Source organism: Apteryx rowi, unplaced genomic scaffold (assembly GCF_003343035.1).
Source record: "Apteryx rowi isolate R43461 unplaced genomic scaffold, aptRow1 scaffold_12, whole genome shotgun sequence".
Lineage (NCBI taxonomy): Eukaryota > Metazoa > Chordata > Aves > Apterygiformes > Apterygidae > Apteryx > Apteryx rowi.
In genome coordinates this window covers 1,867,746-1,891,488 of record NW_020447419.1, presented here as the reverse complement: position 1 = coordinate 1,891,488, position 23,743 = coordinate 1,867,746, and the positions used below count along the sequence as shown (strand labels likewise).

The 23,743-nt window shown below is 41.4% G+C and overlaps 1 protein-coding gene across 1 annotated transcript in view; it reads left to right on the top strand.

Moving 5' to 3' along the window:
* The window catches only part of SPAG16 (sperm associated antigen 16), a 413,089-nt gene extending 389,945 nt beyond the window's left edge, over window positions 1-23,144 (top strand). Inside the window, exon 15 of the mRNA XM_026087987.1 lies at window positions 22,951-23,144. Coding sequence (XP_025943772.1) covers window positions 22,951-23,144 — 194 coding nt within the window. The remainder of the gene's footprint in view (window positions 1-22,950) is intronic.
* Window positions 23,145-23,743: the final 599 nt, after the last annotated feature.

Here is a 23,743-nt window from a genome sequence, read left to right as displayed (position 1 = left end):
AGTAGTAGTGGTTTAAACTACCATCAACTACCATTTGCCTTCTCAGCTTCAAACATGATGCAAAGCCAGCGTTTGTTTTTCGTATGACTGATCAGTTCTCTGAAATACATATAAGCTATGTCTCTGCATTCAGTCAATTGGGTCCACCAGTTGATATTGCTAATTTTTCCCCAAAGATGCTGGAGGGCTGAAACTCTCTGGAAAAAAAAGAAGTCAGACTTATTGTTGGCATGCTTTTTGAATATCTGTGCTTCCGTACTAAAGTCCAGCAATTTCCATTTCCCTCGACATGAAGCTTTTCGGCTGGTCATTTTGGCCGTCAGCATCAGCAATGCAGGACGTGTCTGGACATAGACAGGACCATCATGCTGATTCAAAGCCTCGCCAAAACCGACATCTGAAAGACAAAGGTACTGGATAGTTGTAAGTACCTGGATACCACTTCCACAAAGGGTCTGGAACACTCACCAGTCCGGTCCAGCTTCTGAATGTGCTCAGTCCCATTCAGCTGTGTTGGGAGATTTTTAAGTCCTTAGTTGATGCTGCAGTTGTCTTGTCCTGCTGTATTGGCTCTGAGACACTGTAACCTCGGGATTTTTGTTATTCATTTGGACACCATTCTACAGGTTTCCATTTCACTTGCAAGACTCCTGACTTGGGTTCAGACCTATCATGGCAAGTTCCTGATATAATCGTAGGCTCTTGACTGGCTCACAGGCTTCTCATCTCATGGCTGGTTCTCCATCACATGCCCTGTGCTAGCGGGTGGACTGGCTTGCTGATATGGAGTGTGAATGTTGCCTTGAGCATAGGCAGCTCAGTGGCAAGAGCATCAAAGTGCTTTGAATATTGTTCCGTTTTGTTTATCTGGGTCACTGTCAAGGGCATGTTTTCAGCTTGTTCTGTGGCCTGAACTTCTTCTGAAGACCTTAGAAATACCGGAAAGGGAAGCTTCCCATCTGCAGCTAGTAAGAAAATGGTGTGTTTTTCTCCCTGAACGCCTGTTTGTCTTTTGTTTTCAGATATTTCAGTGATGGACAATAATTTATGTGTACCTGTCTGCACACACCTAGAAAACAATGTAGAGGATACTGGTGGAGAGGAAAATATCAGTGATGATACCTTGCGTATTATTTTGAATTTGAAAGTGCCAAGTTTGTGTCATTTTGTTTCCTTTTACATCAATTTCTTTTTCTAGCATGTTTATTTTTTCTGTTGACATAATGTTTTCTTGATTCGGTTTCCTTAATCCTTTATCATTTTTTTCTCTTATTTATATCCAGCTCCATTTTATCTGTATTTGTTCTCTTTTCTTTCCTCCTTTTATTAATTTGGTCTTGCTTGAATTTCATGGCTTTTTCTCTAATTTTCCATCCTTAGCAAGACACCAACTGCTCTCTTCACTGTGATCAAACGCAAAGTATAATCACGCTTCCTCTGACACCAAGGAGATAACCCCTCTGCGCGTGTCCCTTTCTTGCTAAGTGGTACAGACAACTCTTGAGTGATGACAAAACCCAGCTAAGCGGTGATGAAATATAAACATTTTCTGGCACCCGGCTGAAAGCCTGCATTGAATATAGGTGGTGCCATTGTGATTGATTTGCTGGTGGGATCCAAAGGGAGGGATGGAGCTGTCCAAGTGTTAAGAGTCTTTACTAGCAGTGCAGATGACAGAATCAAGACAAGCCCTAAGGAGTATGTCTTTGAAATTTAATAAGATAAGAAGAAAAATATTCCACACTTCACTAGCAAATCCAATGCCACACAGTAAAAGCATTATGAAGCTTTTTCTTTTTTTTTTTCTTCCCAAGGAAGAGGACGCGAGCTGGTTTACAAAAGTTGATTAAGAATGTGGTTTCCCCACTGCTTCATTTTAGAAAATCATGCTGATGGCTGATGTATGTTTTCCTGTACTTTATAACTTTTGAAGTGTACTAATTTTCCCTGCTGGGGAAAATGTCGTTCAAGAAGATTGGGGGAGGAAGGAGGGGGCCTGACATCCTTATTAGGCTGTCATATAAAGACTACTTCGGCAGACTCTTCAAGGTCTGTGTCTCTGGAAGAGTGACAGACTAATAGGTTCTATTCTTAAATTCTAAGTATCCTTGATAGTGCACCAAGCAATTTATCTTTAAAATAAAAAGTGAAAAAAGTTCTGCTGATACATAGTTGCAGAAAGTCACTGGGAGATAGCTGCATAAAATTGAATTTCTCCTATCTTTTGAAAATATAAACACAGAGTATTGGCACGCTTGTCTCTGAGTGCCTGCATCTTCACAGTACAGGACCAGATGTAATTACCTACATACTATGAATTTCATTCCTATCACAAGATCTTGAGACGGAAATATCATATGCTCCCGAGCCTGCAAGCAACTGCAGTATTTCCAGTGGGAATAATGACTTTTGATGACATGATCCATTGTGGCGTGAAATAAGTTCACATTGTTACGTGTATCTGGGGGAAGCACAAACGAGGTTTAATAATATAGAAATAAATCAAATACAAAACATGTATTTATTCACCATCCGGTCCCTGGGATCAGAAATTGGAGCTTAACAGTAGTGGAAGCAGGCAGCAGGGACTCTCAGGACTCAGTGATGCTGGCGTTTTGCCTGTGATGTCATAATTTTTTAATCCGGCCATAAATTTCCAGGCGTGCGAATACAGTAAAAGATGCTAGGCATGCATTTGAGAGAGTAACAGATAAACAGCCTAAGTGTATAAGAGGCAAAAGCTTTGATAGTGTAAGGGAATTTGCCTAAACAGTTCAGATAGTCAGTGAATTACCTATCACTTAAATGAATAACTCTTCCTTAAAAACATTCAGGTCAGTCCCAGCCTGGGAAAACGATGCAATATAAATGCAGCTCATAAAGTTCACCTACAAACAGGCTGAGCAAGAAAATCTTTGCCTTTTAAACAAATCAGGTGCATTTGCAGCATGCTCTTAGTTCGGTTTTGCCTTGAATTGAAAAGCTCAAAATAAAAGAGAGGGAAATGGGCATGCTGAATAGCAAAGGGGTGGCAAGAACACGTGGACAAACTGATTCATGGTTCATCTCTATCTAGTATTATACTTGCCTGGGAAGCTGTTTTTCCTAACTCTTTCTTCATTCTGCTTATCTGCTCTTCTAATGAAGAGCATCGATCGGAGATCGATAGAAGATCGAAGACCAGGATTGATCAGCAAAAATATAGTTTTTCTTCCACTCCGCAAATCTAATTCAGTGGGAATTAACCATCCTCTCCAGGAGAAACCAAGCCCACCCACTCCCCCCTGTGGGTCGTCCTGGCTGACTGTCAGCTTGGATGATTCTTCTTTCTTTCTCTGCAATATATTGCAGCTACACATACAGCTATCTCCAGTTCCTCTGGTCCCTGAACCAAACCATAGGCCTCTCCCAAACCATTATACTAACCAGTTAATGGCTTTTAATTTGGGCAGAACCAGCTGTCTCAGAGCATACTTGTATGTAGATGTTTTAACGTTATCTTCTTGGAAATTTTTCCTCGCGTTGCATTTCTCCTACATCCAGCCAGTCATGGCCGTTAGAAGCTCTCCCCCGTTAGCTGCCCCCCAGCAGTACTTTCTGCCTCGCAACTACCTGCAATTGCTATCCCATCTGGTTTTAACCCGCATAAACCTGCTGATTCTGAGCTACTTGTGTCATTCCCACGCTGCCATCCGTCGAGTCGGCAAGTTAAATAGTGTGTTTGGTACGTAACCCATCATATCTCTCTGCTCTCCCTCTGCTCTTTCCGCTAAAACACGCGATAGCTTCTCATTTCTTCTAGCATGGGATTTCTCCTATCCCATCCCTGGCTCTGGTGTTGTTATTCAGGGCCTAGCTCATATGTAGCCTTAACTAACTTGACCATAGTTATTTCGTTACCATTGTCTGTTTTCTGTCCTTTCGTAGGTGACCTCTTGCTTAACTTTATATATTTTCCTATTTTCTGTGCCTGTGGCATCCAAGCACAACTCTCATCTTCTTCTAAAAACAATCTGAGCAGCTTACGTCTTTTAAATGAGACTGTACTCTTAGTAATAATTTACCAGTTCAGATAAAACCAGGTCAATCTGAACTGGTTTCAGGTTCCTGTACTTAGCTTTTTATAAAATCAAGATGAGCTGGTGTTCAAGAAACAGTTCTTTAGTATCCACTGACAAATCTTCATTCAGACTTGTTTTCCTTTAGTTGTTGGCATACTTAAAACTTAGGCTAAGCTTTTATACAATGGCCACTGATTTTTTGCCCCGATGTTTGAACTTTCACATGAGACGTTTCCCAAAGTGCCTGCTTTGGGGGGGAAGGTGTGTGAGGCAGAGGATGTTTAGTGCTTCCTCAGAATCAGGGCTGGTAGCATAAAATTTTAAGCATTTAAGATCACTCTTCCGTCCTGAAAAATCTTTATTTCTAGCCTCCTACGTTTGAGCAATAAGAGAAGGACATGTTTGGGGATCCTGGGAACTGAATTCTGCTGCTCCACAGCTGACGTGATAAGGATCGGCCAGCCAGGACAGACTGCCCACCCCATCAGCAGGGATAGAGAGAGAGGGAAGAGTCAGTGCTCCAGGTAAACCTGGCTTTGAAACAAGGAAACTTCCGTCTTTCTACAGGGCAGATTAGAAAATGAGATACAACTAAGAGAAATAAATAATAGAAAGCTACTGGGGCCATGCTCTGTTTTCAGACCACTAAACCTTGGGGCACTGAGATACAGGTGAAGCTTTTCGGTGCTTGAGCATGTGTGGATTTGTAATGCGCTCTGAGCGGCAGTGAGAGGATTACTCCTCTGTATGCAAGCTTTTAATCTCTGTCACATATAATGTGGAGTAGTCTTTTTCATTTAATAATTAATCCAAATATAGCACAAGTTGCTAATGAAAATAAGATTGAAATATAGTTGTGCAGAAGACAAATGGGAATAGGAATTGCATATACGCCTCTTGGAGGACTTGAAGTCTTGCTGCACCCCCATGCATCCTATTGAAACAGTGTATTTGATGAGAACTGACCCACTGTAGCACTAAGAGAATTTCAAAAGGAGGTTTTCTGACATGATTTAGTGTTCTGAGAGCCAAATTCAGATCCTAATCCTGAACTTGCTATTGATTTCCTCCGTTCATTCAGATCCAATGCTAATGCTTTTCACTGACTTAAGTATTTGAATTATGGATCTTCAGGTGATAAGAAAAAATGTGATTTTAATTTTAAGCAGAATCTCTCTTTAGCATCCAAAACACCAGAGTTCTCTATGTGTGGGGGGGTTTTTTCTTTTCCTGTTTTCTTTAATTTAGGGAGGATTCTACACTTCTGTCTCAAGCTTTAGACTTAATGATTCTAGGATTCCTGAAAATATCAGTGAATCACATACTGAGCTCCATAGGCCCAGAGACATCTGCAGAAGGTTTGTTGGTGTTGTGCACAGGGTGGGTTGACTACAGATGCTGTTTCTTCTTCCTGCCTCTCAGTTTCTAAATTCCATTAAAAGGCAACTGAAAAGCCTTCTTTAATATTGCTACTGCACAAAATCAATTCGCCACCACAGTACCATGACTGCAAATGAGGGGAAGAGTATCTGCCTAATAGTGAGTGCTGTGGCTGGTGTCCGCAGGCCAGTGTTTCTCGGTACCCAACAACTTTGTGAATTTCATTAGAAAATTAAATCCTATTGCATTAAATAATTAAGTGGATTAACCGATCTCCTTCCCAGTTGTTCAGCACCTCCATGCAAATGCAAGCTAATAAAGCCCTGGATCTGTTATGTCCCTGTGATGTGCAACTGGTTCTTAGTTAATGCACTTTTGCCATAATTGCTTTTTAACAGAGTAGATTAGAAGATTATCTTTAATTTAAACTGTATTTATAACAACAAATAGAATCACATGAGTTATATGTTAATCAGTAGATTCTAAGACTTAAATGATTTTCTAATGCTGGTTATTACAATCACTTGATGTTTTTAGGACCTCAGATTTAATCAGTAACTTGCTCATGATTTATTGTGGTGCAAAAACAAAACTGTAAAGAACAAAATATTTCACCAGTAGGGATACAGAAGCAGATAATAACAAATTATTTCCAGTCATTATTATCTATCTGCCAGAATCCTCGTCCTTGTTATCCAAGACATATTAGCTCAGGGGCTAATATCAGTAAATCCAGAAGGTCGAGTTTCTCTTAAGAATTCAGGAGGCTGGATCCCCTTCGGAAACAGCCATTCCTTCACTGAATGATTACTTGCTGCAAAGCTCCTAAGTCCATATTTTGTTTTTTTTTGTTCAAGGGCAGGCCGGTGGTGTGTATGTGAGAGAAAGCACCCTGATAATTAGAATAGAGTGAAGGTAAAAAGAGGTGTTATGGCTTCTGCCTACAGAGATGTCTCCTTGATGTTGTGTTAAAACAAGAATGAACAGGTTGATGCAACTCCAGATAAGAGGTATCTTTTCCCTCTCTCCTGCTTTCTCAATTTATTGCTGACACATTTCAATATGTTAAGCTGTCTACCGTGTCTGCTCCTGTTCAAATTTCCAAACTTGCACTAAGTGCCATGGAGGACTATTCTCTCAACAGCCATCGCCAAAAGCATTAGGAACATTAAAGTCTTGATGGTGCCTATAAGCCGTGCTGAAGCAGAAAGGACTGTGTTGAAGAGAACCTCCTGACTGAGGAAATTTGAGATCAACGGTTTCAACTGATTTTATTTGTCTTCTGTGTTTTTGAAGAAAGTCTAGACAAGTTAGCTGAGTCTTGTAAAGATTTCTGCGTGAATCAGATAAATGAAACATTGATGGCTAAACAGACATAACAGGGAGAGTTGAAAAACCTCAGCGAGAGGAGGAAGAAGCATGAATTGGTGTGGTTGAGGAATGGAAGCCATTGAGAGTAGTGTGGTCAGAAAGTTAAAGATGATAATCTCATTAGCAGTGCTTTGCTGGGGGAAGGCAGAATAAGAGAGTCATAGGTACCAGGGAGGACATCGTGAGAAACCGAAATGAAGATGATTTGTTGGAGATGTCATGGAAGAAATGATGAAATTGGATATAACCTGGATGATTCAATGGGAGGAACTGAAGCTGATGCTCAGGACCAGAAGTATGGTGAGGCTATAGATTCATTTATTGCTCATAAAGAATAACAGAGTCTGGAGAAGGCTTAGAAAGAGTAAGTTTAAGTTAGGAAGATGATGTCCAGGTTATGATAACATTGAGACAGACCAGAAGCCTGGCTTGAGTAGAGTTTTCGCAGTGAATTTTCACCAAGAATATTTCATCTGAGCTCTGCTTTAAACACACTTCTTGATTTTGCAAGCAGAAATAAGAGCAAAGAAACAAAACCTTTAAAAACAAGTAAATTAGGCTAGATTTTGCTGTTAGCAGTATTGGCATCTGCTACTGCATTTATATCTGAAGTTAAAATCTTGGCCCCTAGCCTGTGAGCAGCAGAGTTTATGACCATTCTGGATACAGTTCAGAGCTATGCTAAGTGATTCCATTTGAAAGACATTTTTCAATTACAGAAAAACAATTTTGGGAAAAGGCTCCATTCAGATGTACTTGTTGAAATTCCATTTATGCATCCTGGCATGATTGCTTTGGTTTTGCTGCTAAAGCTCTTGTGAAACCAAAGTAATTCCATAGCAAGCATATTAGTACTGTATAAGGAAAATCAGAGATTAATCTGAACCAAACCTTTGGATATAAATATCAGGGACTCAGACACAGTTTGTATATGAACAGGGAGGCTGGTTTTTCCCTTTGTAGTTGCTACAATCAAAACCTCAACCCTGAGCATCCCAAGCTGTTGCGAAAATCGAGAGGCAGATTTGAACCCTGATTTAAAACAAATGTAGTGTAATGAACCTACGTGAATTTGCAGAACTAGCTTTAAGAAGGCAGATATGAAGATTCATTTACAGTGGGAAGAAAGGATAGACACAAAAAAAGTATCGTGTAATGGAAATTTCAGATTGGTTTAATTTAATCATAAAGATCATTAAAAGTTAATAACAGACATTAATTGCATTATGGAATCATCCATTCACCTGGAGAAGCTAGATGAAAGAGATCTGTATCTCTGGGAATGGAATCACAGCAGTACAGTGGCATATTTAAAACAAAAGCTCTCCCAGTGTGGGAGAATATAGCTCTCAGTTTTCTTATCCAGACAATAAATTCCTAGAATTCTGCCCTAAGATCACTGCTTCTTGTTTGCCAAGGGAGAATGTATAGAGGCCTTTTGTATAATTGAAGAAAAAAGACCAAGAATGGCAGTTTCTCTGGCTAGGCCTAGATAATAACTCTACCCTACCATATAGCCTAAGCTTTTTCTGGAATGGTACTGTACCTGGGTCTGTGGGCTGTTCCAAAATACATGGCGCTGCAAGAATAAGACTTGAGCTCTCACAGTGAAAATTGCGCATTGTAATAGCTCCAGTTCCAGGTAAGACTATTTCAGTACAATATTAGCAAGCAGCTTCCCAAATTAAGAATAATATACAGCGCATTTATAAAGGCATTTAAAATTTGCATTGGATAATGGAATTTGTAAGTCATTATTCCATATGATCATAATGGAATTTATAAGTGATTTTTCCATATGATCATTTTCTGTCCTGTCAGAATAGTCATTTAGGTAATGTTCACAGACACAGAGAGGAATTCATGAGGTTACTGAAGCCCGCTTGTGTTAGCGCACATCGATTTGAAAACTCATCAAAAGAACATGTGGAACTTATAAAAAAAAAACTGCAAAGAAATGTTTCAAGTGGAAAATGTGTCACAAAAAGAATAGATGTTGTATGGGGCTTGGAAGAGCAGAAAGGAGACATTTTAGCTTGATCCAAAGCTCACTGAGTGGAATGATGCATGGGAAACTGGAAGCCATGGCTTGCAATGGGACCGATCTAAGCATCGGTGGGAAATGAAGAATAGTTATGGAACAAAGAACCGAAGTGATGTGGAAGAAGAAGAAGGATGTAGACCTGAAAAAGATACATTGAGAACAACATGTGCAACAAGAACAAAAAATATAATGGAGAAGAGAGGAGCTATTGGAGCACATTTTCAAAGAAAGGCAGAACAGTGAGGTATTCAACAGGAGCTTTTTCAGGTCAGCTAGAAGGAGACAGGAAGGTTGCAGAAAATTATCTAGTTAGATATGAAAGATATTCACTGGGCCTTTCATTCAATTCTTCTAAGATCTTGCAAGCTAGAATTACCTCCTATCACTGAGGATTTGCCAGAATATACAAGGAGAAAAAGCAGTGAGAGGAAGATAATACAATTACTGAAGACAACTTCAATCTTCCCTCTTTCAGCAACCATGACAGTAGCTGTACCCCTCCAGCAAATGGATGGCTCTACTTGACAAGGTATCTTTGAAAATCTGGATTCAAATGAAAATAATTAAAACTACCTGTCCATATGCAGTCCTAGAAGAGGGATAGATTGGACTTAAAAAGCCTTACCTCCGATAATTTGGGGTGTAGCTGCCTCTGTGAGCACAGGAAAGAGCAGCTAACAGCCCTGAGCAATCAGTAGTGTTGCAAATGGGAGTTCAAGGAAAAGGAAGCACGTTTTCTATCTGTGCCTGATAAATGACTACTTCGGTCTAGTAGACATTTTCATTTTGGAAACTGTTATATGTCATGGACTTCAGCTTGAAAGAGCGTTCAGTTTGAAGGGTCTGAGCCAGACTCGCTCAAATTTGACCTATGCTGGCTTCTCAGGCAATGGACGAATAATCTGTAAAGAATTAGAAATATTTTTGGCTGCATATAAAAGCAGTAATGTACCAGTCAGTCCAGGACAACGAGTGAAAAATAATTCATATATTTCAGACACATAAAGCATAGGTGATGCCACAAAGCAGTCAAAAGTGTTAACCCCCCGTAAAACCTTGGCAGGGACACCTGTAAGGAGCTGCATTTGAAGTACCGTAAATCTGCAAAATGTATACTGTACCCTACAAAGAGCTTTTTTTGTTTTTTTAACTATCGCTTAGCTGTAGTATTACACACCATTTTGTATATACCTGAAACTATAAGAAATACATTAACGAAGAACTTCTTTTCAACACTGTAGCTACGTTCCATTACCTAACCATAGATTTTTATTGGATTCTATCCAGTGATTCAGTATTAGTGTCGTAAATGCCTTTATGACATATGACATTTGTTATGCTCGATAGCAGCGTTCATTAATGTAGGCCATAGCAGCCAGACTGGATTTTCTTAGAGTATTTAGCCGTTAACTGATGAGCAGTGAGAGTAATTTGGCAGATGGTGGTAGTGGAGGAGCCCAAAGAAGTGACACTGTGTGTTCTCTCTTATGGCTCCATTGATGCCTTGTGTACACAGGTAGCCAGGAGACCTGCTGTTGACTTAAAGCAGCAAACATTTTTGTTCTTATTTATGATTTTTTTAATATAATGCCTGGAGGCTCCATTGGACAAGCTGTACAAGTTCCTGCCCCTCAGTCTGACCAGATAAGTTTGGCACTTTCTATTGCAGATAGGAAGCGGAGACACAGGAAAATTAAATGACCTGTCCTAAGTCGGGGGTAAATTTGTTATTGGAGCTGATCTCCAGACTTGTCCTTCCTCTGCCTCAGTCACAAATCTGTTGATTCTTTACTAATACTCTTGCAGCAAGTTCATGGATTTGTGCATATAAAAGTTATTTGGTTTCTGCAGCAAATGTTCTCTGGCAATTAAAGTGCTAAAGAGTTAGATTTTTCTCCTCCTTCTCTCTGTCCTTGAAGCACCAATGCAGACACTTAAAGCTCCACAGAAAGTACATACTGGAAGTATGTGCTCTGCATATCACATGCTTAGCTCTTGCAGATGGGGCTGTCTATAGCCATAGGCCGTGTGGATTTGGGGGAGCCATTCCACACTTCGTAATTAATTTGACTGTTAGTATAGCAGAGACTGCTCCATCTCAGGGCGCTGCCAACATCTGGGGGCTATAAAATCTTTTTACATGCTTTTTAATATGCACACATACATACATATATAGTATATAAAATGGAATGCTCCAACTGGAGAGATCCAAAAAGACCTACGGCAGGATCGTATTAGCCTGGGAATGAGTTTGTTCAGCTGCACTGGGGTCAGTAGGAGAGCAGGAGCTGGAATACAGGTGTCCTACCGGTGAGGTGAGTGCCCCTTTGGACCATGCCTGCTCTGCTCTCATGTACTCCCGTTCTTCTTCTGTCTTCGTTTCATCTCAATACTGAATCAAAAAAGTTTTGCGTTACGGAAGACTTAACTGCCCCCTGAGCTCATCTGCTGCATTAGTATACCTATAGATAAAACAGTCCAGGAGTAGAGAGGTTTATTTTAAGCAGTTGAGTTTCACCTACGCCTGTCACTGAATAATAGTTACACCCACTGCAGCTCCCCTCTCAAAAAAAAAAAAAAAAAAAAAAAAAAAAAAAAAAAAAAGTCAAAGAGGAAAGTTTAGGGGGAAAAAAGCTTGGTATATAAGCTTGGTAAAACATAAAGGATTCATTTTATAAATATAACTCCATGGGTAAGTGAGCTAGCTAGCCTCTCTGATAGATTTATGCCAGCAGCATTTTCTAGCCTGGGACTCCAAGGGCATAAAAGTCAGGATTTCATAGTAGTATAAGGCTAATGATTAAAGTATGTGTGGTGGTAGTCGCAGTAACAGCACTGAACAAGCAAGCACCCGCCTTTCTCTTAGGTATTCTGACAGGCTGATATTAAAGACCTGCAAGTGTCAGAAGACGCAGGAAATCAGCTGGCCTCTTTGACAGATTTTCCAGCGTAGTGTTTGTGCTGTCAAGGCAGTGAGTATGACAGACCTGAGAAATGACAGTAATAGGAATGTTTAGGGAAGGGAACAAGCCTAATAGAGACGTCGCTGTTGACAACAACATGCTTATATTAAAAGTAGACTCCCCGTTTAAGCTTTTACTGGGAAAAAGAATGTATTGAGCCCATTTTCTGCTTATGGTTTTTTGTTTTGTTTTCATATGCTTTCTGTGTCTCTCTGTTTTTACTATCATGTTAAAATACTATTTAGTTGTTATGTGGAAGAAAGATACTAGTCATTCTGTAGTACTCTGTTTCTCTTGAGTTATCACTACAGTGTAGGCAACGTCTGAAGGCTCCATTGTACTAGGCAGTGAGCAAGTGCAGGAGAAGATAGGATTAAAAATTGCATTTTTTTTGTCATCCTGAAAAGTTTACGGGAGAGAAACAGACAAAATAAACCCACAGAGGCGGTGGGAGAACTGAAGTCTGGGAAAATTAAGGATGGCATTGAACTCACCTATTTGGTCACCTAAAAACAAAGCTAGTCATCATGCTACCTCTGGAAGTGATGGAGAGCAGGGATCTGCAGAGCCCGTTTTGTTGCACTCCTCTCTTTCCAGTGCCCACGGAAAGCGCGTAGACAACTACTTTAAATGAGGCACGGAAAAGTCCTACAGGGAACCTCAGGCTAAGCCAGAGGCTGTCATGGAGCACAAGTCGGTCTCAGTTTTGCTGACTGCCTTGGTGGTGCTTCATCTGGTGCTACATCAGCCTTCCTCTCAAGGGAGCATTGCTTAAATTGTCCTCTAAGCTTGAAATGGTAATGATAACAACAAACTAACTTTAAAGACAAAATAGAAGTGTTTCCTCATCATTTGGGAATCAACAGTGTTTATCCAAAGCTTTCATCTAGGCTCATAAGGACATTGAATTTCTATTCAAGGATCATGTTCAGTGCTAAAACATTTAGGCACAACATTGTGAGGTAAAGCAAAATAAATACTATTTTCCCTCAAGAGTCTTTTCCGCTGAAATAGTAGCTTCCATGACGTGTGTAGGAATTCTAGAAGTAAGCTAGAGCTTGGCTTCCAGGTCTGCAGAGCAATGGACAAAGCTTTTTGTCTGATTCCACCTTCATCTCAGGCTTTTATCATTGGCAGTGGTTATTAGTTGCGGCGTATGAGCTGGCTCTTGGGGTCGAGATATTTGTTTAAAAAAGGAAGCGCTAATTACAATCCATTTCAATAAGCTTAGAAATATAGTGGAGACAAGTCCATTATCTCAGAGTTATTATGGCTGCAGGATGTTGACAATGGACATGGTCTCCTTCGTTACCAAGTGCTCTTCAGATTAGGGACTGCTGCCACAGCAGGAAGGGTACAACAGATTATTAAGATCTGGGTTTAGTAGTGGTCATAGGCGATATAGGTCTGACTCTCAGTGGTATTTAAGTGCCTGGAGATGCATGTAGGTGCCTAGTTATGTTTTCAGAAGCTCTGGTATACTCACAGCTCTGCCGTCACTTAGAGAACATCTTTTAAAAATTTCTTTGAGGTGCCTGTTTGCAAGTTTAGAGTGGGATTTAATCTCATCCGGCCTCCACTGTATAAAAAATAGATATCTATACTCCCTCGGTAGCCTGTGGAGAGAGACCATCACCTACAGTAGCTGTCTAAAATAGGCAGGGTGAAGAGGAAGGCTTTTTTCACTGGTAACTGCAGAAGGAGCCTACATGAACTAACTCTTTGTCTCAGTTTCCGCTCTGGGATGGCAAGCTTAGGTGAGATGAATCCTGCTCTGTGTGTCAAAAAACTATTCCACATCTGGTCATTTCTTTAGAGTTAATGGAAAGGATGATGCGTATGCTGTCCCAGGGAAAAATAAATCAGTGTTCACATCCTGGTCTCATCTTCTGTAGCACAAGCATATCCATCTTATCATTTCAGAAAGGAAGGAGGATCAAAGAGGCTTTAACTGAATGACTGCAGGCATCTGAAAATAGAGAGTGGGGAAAAGCGAGAGAGAGTAGAATATTAAATAAAAAGGTTATCTTCTATTCTCTGAATGCTTTTCGAACAGGGTTTCTATTAGTCAGAGCTAAGATCCTGCATACCTGGAATTCTCTGAGGCTTTACATGTTGCTCATCACCACTAAATTCTTAAAAATGAGACCATATGGATGCTCAAAATCTTTACAGCTGTGGTCAGTATGAAGTTCGGTGGAAAGCACAGTTTGGCACCAAACTCCATATTCATGGACCTCACATATAGTGAAATCTAGAATAAATTTCAATTTGTGGTGACAGCGGTTTTGCTGTGGCTTAATTTTTCTAAGTTACCCTAACAGTAAGTTTTATTCTTTTTAATGACAGGTTTTATTTAACATAAGTGAGACTTTTTTTCCTCTCAGACTCTTGAAACATCAAGAAACACGCTAACATATTTTGGAGAAAATACTGCCTATAGTACAGTCCTGGATGTGATACTTCCAGTGTACAATTTTAACAGAAGGAAAAAAGCTTGTTCTTCAGAACGAGATTTTAGCGTGAACTTTAACTGTGCTCTGGAGCTTTTGCAATCACGTAAAAAGACCTTCAGAAAGTTTCTTTGTAAGTGGAGTTTCAGCTTGGGAACTTCTGCCGATAATTTTATGGTGATTTATTCCTTTTGAAGATCATCAGATTACACTGATCTTTCCTTTTTTCCTCCGTTGCTTTCCCCTCATGCAGCATTTTAAAAGGCGACGGTTTTGTCCTTCCTTTGCCCTGGGCAGCAGGCGCGTAGCTGCACCGACGTTTTGCAGGTCCCCTTCGCCGTGTCCCTCGGACGAGGGCCGCGCAGGAGGTCCTCTCTGCCGTTCGCAGCCTTGGGGCAGCGAGGGACCTGTGAATTAGAGGTGTTGAGGTGCCCTTCACATGAGCCCTAGGGAGCTGGGGGTGACCCCCAGGGAATTACTTACCGACCGGGCTTTAAGGTAGTTAATTTAGGTGCAGACGTTCACCTCCGTTGACATACTGCTGCTTGTTCCCAAGGCACTTAAGCACTGATTTCTGATATGATCCATGTTTTTAATTCAGCGGCGCTTCCATAGTTCACATCTCCGAATGTATTTTGCTATGGCAATATATAAAGCAAACTCCACATTTTGGCATTCGTGACTTCCCAAAGAGCTCAGCGGGCCCGAGTTCCCATGCTCAGTAGCAGTCCAAGCATCTTTGCGGGGTAACTTTTATTCACAAGTCCTGCCAGAATAGCGGCTTTTGAGGAGAAAATGTGACTATTGGAATGGGATCTGTGTGTAGTAGGTAATGAGCCCTGTGCAGCTGGACTTTTCTAATGCTGCATCTGTATTTTCAGCAGAAAGATACCTGCTGTTGGATGGCAGCAAGTTTGTACTTCAAACATGCAAATGTAAATGAGTATAAATTCTCACCCATGCAGGTCACATCAGATTGGGAAAACCTAATCACAGAAAAAAGATCTTTTCTCTGCTGCCAGAATGCCATCTGCCTTGTTCCTCATCCTTTTTTTTTTTCTCAAGGTAGACTCACTTGGAGACATAGACATACCCGGCATGTGCCCTCATACAGATATTACAGGTAACACTGAAAGCTAGAAAAAATATAGAAAAAACATGCACAAAAATATTCTTCTTCGGTAGGAATTTCTATGAAAACCCTCCAGTTCTGGACAGAAAATAGAGATCCTTGTCCTTTTGTTCTTAAAATATTATTTTCCAATATATTCCTAATATATTCAAGCATGTATCACTTACCCATTCAAAAAGGTTTTGGCATCTTGAAAATTCAGCTCCAAAATTTTCTACTTTAATACTTTTTGTTTTGTTTTGAAACTATTTTGAAAATCTGAAAAGGCCAAATAAAATCTAATATAAACAAGCTCAAGTCCAGATGTAAAGTAGCTTTACACTAATGCTCAGGGTCTAGAAGCCTTATAAAAAGGCTTTACATTTTTTATATCAAGGATTTTCTTCAATCAGATAAATACTTTCTTTGCTATGAATAACTTTGGTGATTTTTTGATTGGAGAAGGATTTGGCAAGTTCTGAGGCATGTTAAAGCTCTAGAAATAACGTCCCTTCGCCTGGGTCACATTTTCCTTGGGGTAAGAACTAAGCAATATGCTCTTTTCTATTAGCCAGATATTACCCCAGATCCTTTCTGTTTTAAGGGAAATGCATATGGCAATATCCTGTCATATGCTTACTTTTCACCCAGGACAAATCTCTATACATGGATTCTTAAACATAATAACTCTGTTTTCTCTTAACATCCTGCCTGGATAATTGTAGTTTTTCTGTGTTTCCCTCCCACCTTTTTAAACTTCTGTTGAGCAATTTGTCTAAGGGACTTGTCTGCACTTACTTTCCTGTTATTGTTACCTTCTTTTAATAGTTGGGTCTAGGAAGCCTGCATTATGTGCGCCTACTCCGTCTATCAAGCTCCCTTTCTCTTTAAAAGGCTCTAACCTTTGGTATGCCGCTAAAAGTCAAATAACAGTGAATCTGCTCATTATAAGACCCTGTGCTATATAACTCATTATTGCAATAATGAATCTGTTTGTGATGCCTTGATCGTGCCATCATTTAAGCACATGACTACACTGAATTGAATGACTTCACATGCATAAGGTGAGTCACGAGTTTAAGTGCATACTGAGATGAGCTAATTTTCCCTAATATACTTTGCCAGATCTCTGTCTATTTAAATACTTCTGAGAAAAGGAAAAAAAAAAAAAAAAGCCATTACTTTACAGAATGACAAAAGGATTTCATTTTGGTACCAATATATTAAAAACCTTTATTAGCAGATTGTTGGACCTCTTCTCTCTTTCCCAGATTGCCTTTTGGTCTCCATTATGGAATATTTTGCAAATTGCTGCAAGTGAATTACAGCCTGCTCAAGATTATTTTTCTATGTCCTCTCCAAAAAAAGAAAAATCTAAATAAAGTCATGAGGGAAAGGGATGGGTTGCCATTATTTCCAAGAGAAGAATATTTAGGAGGATTTATTCACATGCGAGAGTGTAGGACTTAAAATAATGTCAGAGAAGTGCATTCCTAAGCCAAACATGGTTTACATTTGGAAGACAAGAAATAATTGCTATATTTGTTGAAGGCTGTTTATAGAACAAAAAAAAATTCTACAACATCTATCGTATGGTGAAATCAGTTGCTTGGTAAATAACATTCTGCATGGTGTGACAGTAATGAAGAAGTTTATCTGCAGCCACTACAACCAGGGTTTGCAGCATCTGTTAAGCATTTTATTTACTCTTGTTTAGGCAAGCACACTAACGTTTGCTGGGGGAATCTCAGCCCGGGGTGTTTGCAGCTTATCTTGCCTGGGGGTGCATTGCCCCGACAGAGCTCGGCATACGCACCTCTGCATACCCGAACCGCCTTTGCCCAGGGCCCGGCGCCCGCCTGGTCCGAGTACTGCTGCGTGGCGCTGTGTGCAGCCGGGACTCCTGGCCCCCGGCTGCCCATAAAGCACTGCAAGCCATGGTGAGGCAGCGGGATCAGGGCTAATTAAGCTATTAATTGTGCGAGTGGAGCCTTGTCCTCCCTGATCTATTTGCTGTATTTATTTTTATTTTTTTTTAATCGGACTGCAAACTATTGAAGGAAGGGATTGGGTTTTCTCGCCATCTACACGTAGCCTAAGAGGGGTCCTGCTCCTCGGAGACCCTCTAGACGGAGTGATAGCAATGATAAGGTGAGTGGTTGCAGCTCCGTTAATGACAAACGATTTCCGTCCAGGGGGAATCGAAGCCAGAAGGAGCGTGCGTCTGATTTATAAATACTGTCTTGGACAGAGACTCCTTCCAAAAAAGGGAACAGGAGAGCAAATACGTTTGGCCCGATGTGTTACATCAGGCATCGGTAGCCCTCGGTGAGTAAGGTTTCAGAAAGACTACTCTTACAATATTTTGTATTGACTAACAATTATGTGCCAAAAATAAGCTAAATTATATTTTGCCTATTCTTTGGCATTTCTGAGTAATGACACTGGTTGAACCATTAATGTAAGTCCATAAAATCTAAGTAATTTTGTGATATTTTCCACTTCGGGGCATCTTTCCTTAGAAAAAAAAACCAACCCCCCAAACAGATGCTTCTCTACGCATAGGAGGAATCGATGAATGAAATCAATATTCCCTCCACAGGTAATAAATGCTGAGAAGCATTTCTGTCTATCTAAATTGATCCTAGAGAATTCTTTAAATTGGTTCTGATGTGTATAAAAATCATTTCCCTATTGATCAAAGCTTTTCTTTCTTTCTTTCTTTGATATGTTATTTCATCTCTGCCATTTGTAATGGTCTCTATGCAGTTACGATAACCAGAATTTCTTAAATTCATGCAAGATTATAATTTTAATGAAACAAGAAATAGCTGGGATTGTGCCTTTGAAGATGAATGCTTTGCTTACAGTTAGGCAGTGCCAGTATTTTTAAATTGGGAAGGTTACTCCATCTGAATTATTTATGGTACAGTCTGAAAAAAGCTGTTGTGCTTTTATTAGAGGCAACTGGCCAAATCCAGCACCCCGTCCTAGTCCGTTCCCTGCCTCTGGGGGTGAGAGCTGCTGCGAGAGAGGGGAGAATTTTCTGCCTTTCACTTTTCCTGCTCTGTTCTCTATGTGAGCAAAAGAGTTAATACTAACTGATGAGTCAGTACCAGTAAACTGGTCTACTACTGGTCTACTTTCCATGTGTTCCCAGTGCAAAGACGTCACCGTTTCCAGCTGTTGGAAGGCGTAAACCAATATAGGACTATCTCAGGTTGTCTTGGCAAGGCTTCACTGCAAATCCATTTCACRAAGAAGGTGGTCATCGTTGCCGCGATTTCTATTAGGAGCTTGTGGAATGTAAAGTGTCAGTTTTTGTCTYCTGACAAGTGCAGGTCTTGTTCCCTCTACCCTAGGTAATTTGGTTTTATCAACTCAGCAAATTAATCCTGTCTAGTTTTGTGTTCCGAAGAAATCTGTTCTGCAGAAACAGATTAAATTAAATTGCTTCAATATACCAGCACTTTGGAAATTTAGCCAAATCAGGAGATTGGTTCAAATCAGGAGATGCATTTCATATTGTATTTACAATCTTTTCTTTAGAGACAAGGAAGAATAAGTTGCTTTGCTTCTGTGTAACATAATTGAGCTTCGCTGAATGCAATAACTTTGATTTTAAGCTCACATGTTCAGCTYAATGTGGAGACTCCAGTAAAATTACTTCTTACTTGCGCTGGATTATTAAAAACAGATTTTGGCTTTTTATGCCTTATGTCTATGGCCTGTTTCCGTTCCATAATTTTAGGTACACTTGGAAGACTTACAGGGCCAGATCGCCATGCAGTATAAATCATTCTACTTGCCTCGTTCTCCAAAGCAGGGTTTCTCCCAGGTGAGGAGCTGTACATGTGATTTTAGGGTTCAGTTCTGGTCTCAAAAGAAAACACACAGAGATATGTTTTTAGTATCAGGACTAGTTTTTCTGAACGGGCATGGGTGATTTTCAGTGTTTTTATAATGCAGAAGTATATTTCTGGTCCAAACAACARGACTGCATTTATAATTAATAACACGTAAAGCCAAGGCCTTGGCCGATCTGGAAATGGTGGCCTGATGACGGAGTGTGGATGGGACTAGGAACAGGGCTCGTCCTTGTAGGACACTGCGATTGGAAACCCGCAGCAGTAGCTGTTTGAAATGCTGGAAAAAAAGGGAGCTGAAGCGCACTGATCCTCAGAGGAAATTCAGTAAAGCCGGAAAAGTGACATGTCCCAAACTATGTGTCTTCTGCCGGCTTCTCTGGCTGCATCTCAGCTTCCAGGTTAGCTGGGTTCAAACTAGCCCCTGGTGCAAACTCCTGGTGGCATCCACACGACCGGCGTGTTAGTTTGGGGCTCAGCTCAGGATTTCTGTGGTTGCATCACCAGGGAGGGAAGCGCAGGCAATTTTGTGGGTTGACTGAAGCTTCAGGTTTGCATACGGAGAAAATAAGATCAGCTAAATACATTTTAGCRTATAAATATTTTCTCCAGGGTAATCCATCATCTTCTCTTTAGCAATTCCTTGCTCAGAAGTTGTTGGTACTGTTGATTGCTCTTGTTGCCGTTCTTGCTACCTTTTCTAACTCGCTGCATCCTTTCTGAAGCAGGGGGCCAGATGGTCACAGCTTATGTTATTCTAAGGACATAACAGGGGCACATCCGAAAAAATTAGTACCTGTGTTCTAGCAAGGGGCAACAGCAAATGAGCTGTAGTGAGTWCAAAGGGTGCTGCTGGAGGGTCTCTTGGTCGTGGAAATGGGCTTTGTCCTCACTCGGGTCTGCCAGTTGGAAGAAGAAGTAGGAGCTGCCACCTCGCCCGGAGCAGCAGGATCGGCGCATGAGACCTATGGGGTGGGAGACCTAGGGGGTTTCCCTCTTGCTTTCAGTCTTGGTGGGAAACTCCCTTTGCTTCAATGCAAATCAGGGTAACTGCTGTGGTCACTGAGTTTACACAGACCTACCCCACCTGACAATTTGGCCTAGGGCATATGAGGAGAAATAGATCTCCAAATTTTTGTCTTCCTCTAAGCGTTACATCTAAGTAGCTTTGTTAGTGCACAAGTAGTGTCCCTCGTAAAAACGGAATTTTGCCTGACAATTTTGCAATAGTTTTTGTTTGGTTCCCTAATTGGAGAACATTTTGAAACAGCAGTAAAACCCAATTTGTTCCCTCTTTCCAAAAAAGAAACGTCTCCTTTTGGAAGGAAGGAAAGAGTGAATTTGCCTGATAATGAGCCCGAAGATGGGTGTTGACATAAAGGCTAGCGGAAATGAGATGTTCTCAATTTGTGCATTACCCTCCTGTTCTCTCCTCCCCTCTCGCTCACACGTTTGCTTGTGCATCCTTCTGCTACGGAGCGAGTAAGTTGCTGGTTTCATAGTCAACAGTAGTAACACGTCACAACTTGGCTATCGCTGAATGCTTAGGAAGTGAATCCTTCGCCGTCAGTGCCTGCTTACACACCGCAGCCCTTTCCCCAGCAAGGACTAGTGATCAAGGCACATGCAGTTCACTATTGCTCCTTCTAGCCCGTTGGTTTTTATTGTACCTATTTTACTAGCTTTTTTTCTCGTTTCCTGATRCTGTCAGAATATCGCCATGTACTAAGTGGATGAGAATTTTGCTTCAAGCATAGGATTTACCTAGCAAAGAGTTGTAAAAATGCGCCATTGGGGTCTGCTGCTGCTCCACCACCAGCGTGGAGGGGTTAAGTAGACATTTGAGCTGCTGTTTCAGGTATCGGTTTGTCCTGCATTTGCTTTCTTCAAGTCAAACTGCAGATGGGCAAGTCTTTCTCCTTGCTGTCCCTCTGTCTTTTTACCATATGCGTTCGCTCCTGGTTTGAAGAAGCCAGAAGTGACATTGGCCCTGCTGTTGCGGCATCAGGACTCCAGGCAAAGTGGCATCTGCTTGGCTCCCGGAAAAGTCCTTGCCGCGACTGCCTGGAGAGCCTGGCTGCAAGCGAAATCCATAGGCAATGCTTCTGTCAGCAAAGCCTCGCTGGAAGAGACTTTATAATAAATATTCACATCTGCTGCTTTGGACACTCTAATCCATCCTGGAGATCTTTGCTGTGTCAGGCTTTGTTCTAGATGAAGAAGCCTGGTAGTTATAAAGGTTTGCAAATAGGGCATATTTATCATGGTTAGCTCTACTTCCTAGTTCCTGCTCTTGCACAAATATCCATGGCCGCTCTAGGCATAACTCACGCTTAAATATTCTCCAGGCATTTGTAAGATGTTTTAGCGTATGTGTTTCCTTTGATAAATGGGGGAAAATGGCGTTTGTTTACTTCCCATGCTGTCAAACGAAGCCATCGGATCTTGACGAGCAGAGCAGCGAACATCATTGTCGTGAATTAGTTGGAACGGAAGGACAATAAATTTCTTGGATAAACTATATATCATGCAGTCACTCGCGAGGCCTTAGGGCTTTCATGTTATTAAAATTGGGACTTATTCTTCCATACTAACTTCTGCTGGGATATATGTTCCTCCTGGCTGCTTGGTGAGTAACTTAGATGGCTAAAAGTGGCAAAATCTCTCCTGTTTTTCACAATCATTCCAAAAAAATGATGGTCTCAGTGCCAGATTGACTTTGTCAGGGTCAGGATTAATTATTCTTCTGCTGGGGATGTCTTTGCTTTCAGGGAAAAAATACTGATACATAAGAAGAGCTGTAATCATGTGGAGGGGATATTGAACTTGCTCCTAATAGAAAAAGGTGTTGGACCAAGCTCATGACTTGAAATACAATGATCTCTTTGTTGGGAGCACCACATCTGCTTGGAAATGAATGTATTGATTCTTTTTTTTTCTTTCTTTCTTTTTTTTTTGTACGTGAAACTCATGATTATTGTAGTTAATTTCTAAAAGCAACAGCCTTTACCTGGTGGCTGGATAAATAACAGGCTCTTCAAACATACCACTTACCAGCTGTTACCTGTGCTTTTATTTAAGCAGAAAGGTAATAAACTTATAAATACATCCTGCCTCATTTAGAGAGATGAAAACAGTCAGTTTGGTTTGTAAATAAACACATGCAAACATGGAGTTCGTGAGAACCTTGCTTAGTTTTTTATCTTTCTGCTGTTAGATCCCATTCTCTCCTCGCATTTTAATTAGGGTTGGTTTTTGTGAGGATCTAAGGGAGCTAGGCACCAGGTTCAGTTCGCTGCCTGACCTCTCTCTTACAGTCTGTTGAAAAGCTGCATCTTATTTTCTTACGGTGCTATGGAAGAAAAGCAATATGAGTACCGTGGCCTGCTTCTCATACCTCTAGCTATCAGAAGAGCATCTCTATCTCTGGGGCTCAGTCTGCAGGTCGGAATCTGGCCCTAAATAATYGTATCCAAAGATAATTAGAATAGCTGTGCTCTTAATGAGGAGCATCTCCGGGTCTCCAGATTCACTTCATCACTGAAATCTAATCTCATTATTATTGATCTATCCAGCTTTCTGATCATTTATCTCAGAAAACAGCAGTATGCAAAACGCGGGTGTCCTTAAAGTGGCAGTCTTAAAACTTCCCCGCCTGGCTTTGCCTTTGCAAGCGTGGGTAACTTTGCTCTGAATTTCAGGTCGTGCTGTGGCTCTCGCCAGCGACGATGGAACTGTTAAGGTTGTGCAACTCAAATCGGGGCAGCTTTCCAGCCTGGCGGGCCACGAAGGGGAAGTGCACGGCGTTATCTCTGATCACAAGGCAGAACACCTGCTTTCGGGGGGCGCCGACGGTACTGTTCGTCTCTGGACCCGAGAACCAGCCTGCCGTTGAGCGTAACCTGAATCTCGAGTCTTTGCGGAACATGATTTGACAACACCACAGCGATGGCTAAGTTAAGTGCTTCCAGAGTTTGCAGCAGGCATAATTGCCTGGAAGGAATATAATTCTGCATTTTATCCAAATAAAATCCCCACTTTCGCTATCGACGGTGTTTTTCTGACCATCAAGAACCTCTCGTTCGGTTGTTTCTGGAGAAAYAGCTTTACAATGACGCCTAATGCCAGACCAGACGAATTGCAAGGCGATTGATTTTGCGTGCAAACCGGCGAGCGGCACCAGAGCGCGGCTCCCCCCTTCCCAATCGCAGCCCGGGGCGCGGCGCGGCGCGGGGAGGGGGGGAAGATGTGAAGTTTTAGCGATGCAGCAGCGGGGGATTTTCCCTGCAGCAGACGCTCCGGCCGCCGCCGGGGCGAGGAGGAGGAGCGGCGCCGCGCCCGCGCAAGCACCGCGCTCCGCCGCTGGGCCGTGAGATCATTTTTTTTCCCCCCACACGCACGCACTCCCCGCACGCAGGTTTCTTTGCCAAAAATACTACTACTACTATTACTGAGCAGCGGTGCGGCATGCCCGGCCCCCGGCGCGGCGGCGGC